Source organism: Orcinus orca, chromosome 11 (assembly GCF_937001465.1).
Source record: "Orcinus orca chromosome 11, mOrcOrc1.1, whole genome shotgun sequence".
NCBI classification, from domain to species: domain Eukaryota; kingdom Metazoa; phylum Chordata; class Mammalia; order Artiodactyla; family Delphinidae; genus Orcinus; species Orcinus orca.
The window spans coordinates 53,606,734-53,614,544 of record NC_064569.1 but is presented as its reverse complement, the minus strand read 5'-3'; the positions used below and the strand labels follow the sequence as shown (position 1 = coordinate 53,614,544).

At 47.3% G+C, this 7,811-nt stretch overlaps 1 protein-coding gene across 7 annotated transcripts in view; it reads left to right on the top strand.

Moving 5' to 3' along the window:
• Positions 1-1,190: 1,190 nt before the first annotated feature.
• GRIP1 (glutamate receptor interacting protein 1) overlaps positions 1,191-7,811 on the top strand; it is a 699,747-nt gene continuing 693,126 nt past the window's right edge. For 5 of the 7 annotated variants that reach the window (XM_049693963.1, XM_033440572.2, XM_049693961.1 and 2 more), the window contains exon 1: positions 1,304-1,494. In XM_049693963.1, coding sequence (XP_049549920.1) covers positions 1,437-1,494 — 58 coding nt within the window. In that variant the 5' untranslated portion in view covers positions 1,304-1,436. Of the gene's footprint in view, positions 1,495-7,811 lie in introns of all 7 variants that reach the window. The other 2 variants (XM_033440573.2, XM_049693962.1) reach the window with 1 other exon arrangement.

The window sequence follows — 7,811 nt, the reverse complement described above, 5'->3', positions numbered from 1 at the left end:
GAGAGAAGCCTGGCAAGGGCCAATGTCCTCAGTCTGGGAGAGCAAACTGCAGTTCCTTCAGAGGCCAAAATAAACTGCAGGGCAGAGAGAGTCATAAGTGGTTGGTCCCTGACAACTACAAACCAGTAGTTATAGCCTTAGGGCCCCAAATTCCTCAGTCCCCATCAGACACTCAGGAGGTGAAGACTTAGGCATTATCTAGCTGGGCCCCCAGCGAGGTAACCCCGCAGGACAGGCAGTTAGTTGCCAAGTGGAAGACTCAGGAGCCCCTCCTAACATTATCCTTTTGAAATCACAAGCAAGCGCCCCCAAGTCTGGGCGGAATCTTCCAGACTCTACCGTAAAGCTGCCCTCTCCCCTCAATTCACCCTTCCACCGATATTCTATGAACCTATGACAAGGGGAAGAAACTAATCATAAAACCTGATCATAAAACCCTTCTTATACTTGAAGACAACGATTAAATATTCACTGAGCCAAGGTCTCCCGGCTTCACTGAAAACAAAAGAGGTTCTCTACTCACGCCCTTCCCACCCGAGCAGAAAACGTATTCCCGGCCCCGGCTGGCGAGGACCGGGCGAAAGTTGCGATTTCTCTCAGCTGAGGGCAAAGTTAGCGACTCCGCAGCTGCAAAGTCTCAGCTAGGGGGAGGGGGCGACAGCCCGGGCCGGGGGGAGAGCGGCGGGAGGAGGGACTAGAGGGAGAGACACTGCCCCCTACTTCAGCAAGGTCGTCGTCCAAGCCGGTGCAGCCGCCGGTTTAGGTTTTGGGAGGGAGGAGCGGCAGCCGCGGCTCGGCGCCAGGATCTGTACCTGGCAGGCCGGCCGCCCGGGGCGCGGAGGGTGTGAGCGCGCGCGCCCCCTTCGTGCCCGCTCAGCCTCGCGCGCGTCTCGGGGGAGGCTCCGCCACCAGGCGCCTGGGGAACCCGCAGCCTCAGTCCTGCCGCCGGCGGAGCTTTGTGCGGCGGCGGCGGCGGCTCCGAGTCCCACCTGCTGGCGGCGGAGAGACAAGGAAGGGGAAGAAGAAGGAGGAGGGGACAGAGGCGGCGGCGCGAGCCCACTCCAGCCGTCCGCGCCCACCTCCCGGGGGCTCCGCAGCCCCTGCTCTAGGCCTGTACGCGACCCCCGCCCCCGGCCCGGCCAGGCCTCCCGGCCACACGGCCGCCGCCGCGGCTGCAGCCCCTTCTGCCCGGCCCGGCCAGCCCGGCCCGGCCACAGCCACCCGGAGCCGCCGGCGAGTTTGAGGCGAGCGCGGGGCGCGCGGCGCCGCCTCGATGCGCCCGGGAGACGCCTCGGCGCCCCAGCCCAGCTGAACAGCCCCGAGAGCGCCGCGGCCGGCTCGGGAGGGCGAGTGGGGAGGCGCGGCCAGCCCCGGGAGACGGAGAGCCAGCGGGCGAGGAGGAGCGAGCCCGAGAGCGAGCGCAGGGAGCAGACACCATGCCGGGCTGGAAGAAGAATATCCCCATCTGCTTGCAGGCGGAAGAGCAGGAGAGAGGTGAGCGGGGCGACCGGGCGGGGAGGGCCGGGGAGGGGGTCCGGGCCGGGGGCCGCCCCGGAGCCTCCCTCTCCCTGGGCTCCCTCCCGACCTGTCCGCGGCCGACGGGGGAGGGGCGCCGCGCCCTCCGGGGTCGCGGGGGAGTCCGGGCGGCGGCGGCGTGCGAACTCCAGATTTCTTTCTTTTTTTGGGGGGGGTGGGGGTGGGGGAGAAGGAGGGTGCTGCAGTAGGGAACTTTTAAGTCGGGCAGAGATTTTTTTCTGGAGAGGACGTGGGGGGAACTCTAGCTTCTCCAGGGCCCACTTGCACGTGGAGCCCCGGGCGGCCTTCTGCGGGGTGGGTGCTGGGGTGACCGGGCGCCGGGGTGGGGCGGGGGTAGTCCTGCAGTGTTTTATGTGACTTTTCAAACTTTCCTCCTCCCTTCCGTGGTCGCTTTCGCGGTGTCCCCGCCTCGGGCTGGGCTTTGAGGGTGCTGCCACCCAAAGTTGCTGGAGAATCAGCAAGAAGGAGGCGGAGGAAGAGCGTGGGGGAAGGCAAGTGGGCGCTGCCGCAGGTCTCCGGAGGGGGAGGGGAGGAGGGGGAAAGCTGTCCCTAGACTGAGGGTCTGGGGCTGAGAGTGCCTCGGAGATGAGTTATGCCCCAGTGCAGTCCTCGCTGTCAAGTTAATACCGCAGGACTGCGGGCTTTTCGTAATTGCTGTCTGTTTCCTTTGTAAAAGGCGGCTCTCGGTGCCAGGTGGCTTGTAGACCTTTTGTGCTTCAGCCTGACAAGTGTACTGGGCACGTTGCCTTTAAGTGACTTGCGGCGAGGAAAGTTGAAGGCCTTTTTTGCACCTCCAAGGCTCGGTTCTATTGAGGTCATTTCATGGTGTTTGGATTGTGCGGAGGTCGGCCGGGGAGTTCATCTCGGTAACCTGGAGATGATGTACTGAGTGTGCCAGAATTTCCTCTACGGGCCGCACGGGGCCAGGGGGGTGTGCGCCGTGGCTCTGCTAGCGTCCAGAGGGCCCCTGGCTGGCAGGGTCCACCAGGGTTTATTCCTCGGCTCCTCCCACCCCGGCCTGCCCTGCTTCGAGGAAAATGCTTTAGAGTTGGAAGGGTTTCAGGACGCTGGGTCCGCATGGGCTGTGCAACCGCCAGGGCCGAGGATGAAGGGTGCTGCGTGGCTGGCGGGGTGAGGAGGCCAGTCTGGTGAGTGGAGTAGGCAGAGTTGTCAGGGGAGCTGAAACCAGCAGAATGATGAGTTGGTATGGAAGGTGGCTTGCTAATTGGGCACGCCCGAAGTTTCAGGTTTTGGAAATAATGCCTAGTTACTACTGAAGAACGAATGTACGATTTTCAGTTTTTCTCTAGGTGGCACAACCTGTCTTTGGTTTATATCCTGTTTAATGACTCAGGGAATTCATCCCTTTTTAACCACTTCCTTATTAGAGATGTGCATTCATTTCCCAGCACACGTTCTGGTGACCGAACTTACGTTCACCCACTCAAAATGCCACCCCTGCTTTAGAAAAACTTCTGCTTTTTCCCTTTAGTAGGTCATATCTTAAAAGGTGCAAATAGTAGTACCAATAATTTATAACCAGGTAAAAGCACTAAATGAAAGCCTTCTGTCAAGCGTGGAGTGTCTGTCCTGTCAACTCAGCGTCACAGTGGACTTGGTGTTAAATGTATCCATTTGCTAAAAAACCGTTGCAGTGCTGCCTACAAGTTTTATCAGAATGCTGAAATGGGTAGATTTTTGGAGCGTGACAAAATGTACTTTTATGTCTTTTAGAAATATATGGTAACTTTGAAAGATGATCGCCTAATCTGCTTGTTGGAGATAAGACTGAATTTCCTCCAGAACATAAAAATCTGAGTCAGAAATTGGGTATTCTGCCTTAACTTCTCCAGTAGGAGAAAACAGGGAACGTTTGTTACCTGGTGTCTTTTTTCACTAAAAAGTTTCTTACTTCTTGCTTATATTAAGTGATGCTTTTCTAATTAGTATTGTTTTTGTTTGGTTGTGGCATTTCTTTTTGAGGTCCTGCTTCATTGGGAATGCACAAATGTGTGTTTTGTTCCTTTTAAAATCTCCTACCTGGTGTTTGTGTTTCAATTGTGTGTGTGTGTGTATACATATATATGTATACATATATACATATATTTGAATGAACTGACTTTTAACGCATGTGTCAGAGGATACTACTTGAGATTGTCTTACTGTTTTGGAAGAATTTTATTGTAAAATAATGATCAGTTTTCTATTTGCATTTGAAATCAGATTGTATTTAGCATTTTTCCTTTTAAGTGATTCAAATAGTGTTGAATTAGGTTCTTGTCAAATATAAACAGAAATATTAAACTATCAGGTTGGTTAGGAAAATAAGGAACATAAAGGGAACAAATACATTTTAAATTTTGTCTGGGGATAACATTGACCAAAAAGCCCATTTATAATATCTTACCATTAAATTCTAAGGTTGGTTGTGCTCATAGAACCATTGTTCTTTCCACATTCCCCCAACCCCAGTTTACATTTAAACATTCTAAAACCCATTATGGAGACTACTCTAGCATACCATTTTTTCATGTAGATTTTATTTAGCTAAATCTCTTTCTGAAACAATGCAAATTAATACAGGCTGCTAGCTTCTTTAAGGACCATGTATTTGAACAAGTATTTCTAGGCGTTATTCTTGAAAAAAAAAAACGCTAATCTCAATTCAAAGATTTAGGGAACCTGCCTTCTTGGTATTGTCACATACAAAGAGAGGTCTGGCCAATCCATATGACTTCATGCCATACCTACACACCATTCATAACTTGGGTTCACCTTGAATGCCTCTGTCAAGCTGATATTGAGTGAACTATTGCTACTGCATGCAGTGCTGAGCAGAGAAACTGTAACATATGAGTTGCTGCAGGAAATGCCGTCATTTCCAAAATGACATGTTAAGATTCACCCATGTACGGTAAAAATTCACCCACGTGCTATTAAAATTCAGGACACATTTCTCTGTCTTCCCCCTGATTTTCTGCCTGAGCTGATAAACCCAATCCATTTAGAAACTGCCTAATACACTTTTGGGTAAATGTTTTAGAAGAAGATAAATGATTCTGAAAACTGTTCTGTTTAATATCCCTTCCAAGCAAATTAAATTAAGCAATTCATTTGTTGTTTTAATCTGCTTATTAGCTGATCGTGTGTAATGAGAATATAGTTGTTAAGGAAAACCTTAGTGTAAAGGGATAGGTGCCTCAGTAATTAATGATGCCTTTCTTTTGCCTTGTAGCTTCCCTTCTGATTTGTGTGGACTTGGTTAGTAAATGTTTGTGTGTGTGGTGTATACATATTCTCCATGGGAAAATGTATGCATTTTGTATATCTCCCCTCCCTCTTGCCTTTCTGTTCTTCTCATAAGTTTTGGAGGTCTACAAGTGAACTTGAGGACTTTCCTTTGGACCCCTGTAGGAATTACTGTGTCTGGGGTTTTGCTTCTGTTCTGTCAGATGAGAGTATTTGGATCTTATTAGATGTAAAGAATTAGTGTTTATAAAATATGTATGAGAAGGCACAGGGGGCTTAAGTAGTGTGCTTTTATTACATCTTTGGTTTGTTTCATTTTCCACATCACAAGGAGATCTGGTGACCCTACCCCACATAACCTGCTTAATAAAAAGTCCAATTTGAAATTTGAGTCTTGACTGGGGAATGCTGTGGGGAAGAGAGAAGAGATCAAAATGCACAAGAGTTTGCTGTGCGTTGGGCACTGTGTTTGACATTTCCCGAGCATTATTTGGTGTAGTCCTTACCACGTGCCAGTAAGGTAGGTATTATTATTTCCCCTGACAGTGGAAGAAAGTGATGCTCAGAGAATGAAAAAATTTGCCTCAAGTTACAAAGCCAAGACTGAGGGCACCCGTTTCTAGACATAATTCGTAAAAGAAATTGTTACTTTTCCTAAGATGAGGTTTTTAGCATTGTATTAACATTATAATGTCCTACGGTTTTTCTTTTGGACAGAATTTTAATAAGCTTCCACCAAATATTTCATTAAGAATTCACGAGGAGAGTTTTGTAGTTACATATCCTGCGGAAAAGCTTCCAAAGTATATTTTGGGCTTTTGAAAAACTGTCTTTGCTAGGTAGATTTATTAACCCTAACTGTAAGGATTGGCATGTCAGCATATTTCTAAGTGGAGTTATTTGATTAAACTTAAAGAGACTCATGTAAATGAATGGCTTTTCCCCCAAGGACTTGAAATATTACATAGTTTTCCTTTTTATCAGAGTATTTGCCATGAAGGCAAGAATGAACAAGAATTAGGTATTTTCCCTCACTGCAATGAACTAGGAAACTACTATATTGTTAATAGCCACTGTACATTTGCTCTTTTGCCAACTTTTTATTTAATTAAAGCCATCCATCTGAGCTCTCGGCCTGGCTATCTATCAGAAGGCCCAGTGGCCAAAGGGGCATCAGATAATGTTTTTTTCTGCGGCAGCTTTATTGGTTTTTCATGAAGAAAAAAGAAGGATCAACTTAAATTGGTAAAGGATATTGAGCATTGATTATCATGGGTTTTAACATGGTTACATTAAATGCTGTGTGAAGGCTGGTGGTTTAAGGCGTTTAGGATTTGATCAGTTTATTTTCAGTTAAATTACAATAGTAGTTCAGTAATAAAAAATACAAGAATAGTAGTAATACAAAGTAACACATCTAACAGAGAATGCTCTTCAAACACAAGAGCGAAACCTGGGTTTGAATCTATTGTTTTATCTTTTAGGCAAGTTTATTTCTCCTTAAATTCGAAGGTGTCCTGAATATAAATATAAAAATCTATTGGAACAAAATTCCATATTCAAGACATCTATTTATTTAGACAGGTCAGTGGCCAAAGGGTGTTGTCAGTTTCATGGGAAAGTCAACGTTCTTTAAGTACATCTGCTGATTAAAATGCGCCTGATTGAATTTCTTACCGCCTTTTATTTCAACAGTGATTAAACTTTAAGTACTAAATCAGGTGTTGTGTAGAATGTGAAGACGAGGCTAGTGTCCTGGATAGATTCCTTTGCCTCACCCAGCAGAGTGATGGAGGACAAGGTATTTGAAGTCAAACAGCTGTGGGTTTAAAGCCACTTCAGCACCTCTTAGCTCTGTGATCTTTTAACTTTTCAAAGTCCTTGTGTTTTCTTCTTTAAAATGAGGACAAGTAACATCTACCTCATGGGAGGAGTAAATGAAATTAAAAAGTGTGGGGGAATTTCTGTCAGTACCTTGTATATAGTTCAAGGCTCAGTAATGGCAACCGGTATTACTTTTACGCTATCTTGATATAGATCTGTAAACTTGACACCTTAAGGCGTCCTGATGATGAAATGATAAGTTTTTATTCTTTAAATAAGTTTTTATCCTTTAAAAACTTCATAAACCAGTAAAAAAGAAAGTCCAGTGTTTTGTGAAAAGCTGTGTTGAAACACAGAGCCTTATGAGGCCAAGGTCTTTGATATATTCTGGTCTGACCCTCTCATGAAGAAGAAGAAACTCCAGTATAGGGGGAAATGTGCCCAAGGCCACATTTCATACATTTAGTAAACAGTTATTGACAACTAACTGACATTTGGGTGCTGGGGATGAGCAAATCATGATTCCCATTGTCAAGGAGATTATTATGCATAGTTACAGAGTCATGGATATGATAGCCTCTCTCCTCCTGTACAGATTAGCTCTGGGGGAGCAGAGAAGAGGGGTTGAATGTGCCGAGGGCAGGTGGGAAGAGGGAAGCTTCTGAGGACGCTCTCAAAGGAGGTGGCACAGAGGAAGTGTTAAAGGACTTGAAGGAAGGGGAGGAGTTCAGAAGGTTGGGAGGGGATGTGAGGACAGATATTTCAGGCAGGGGGCATGGTGTGTTCCAAAGCATTATGGAATAAAATATTTTAAGAACCACTACTGGTTTCTTAAGGGGCTGAAGCATAGAGTATGAATATGCATATGGACTGTCGAATAAGAATACGTCTTTCCCCAAGCGGTGGGGAGACTGGGTGGGAGAAGATGAGACCACCTTTGGAAGGACTTTGTATGCCAGGTGGCAGAGTTCAGATTGTGTCCAGCAGGTGATGAGGAGTTAATTGAAGGATTTCCAACAGAGGAGTGAAGGGATCAGATTTATGTCTTAGAAAGGTCATCTCGGTAGCAAGGAGGGAAGATTAGAAAAAGAAGGGACTGGGCTTCCCTGGTGGCGCAGTGGTTGAGAGTCCGCCTGCCGATGCAGGGGACACGGGTTCGTGCCCCGGTCCGGGAGGATCTCACATGCGCGGAGCGGCTGGGC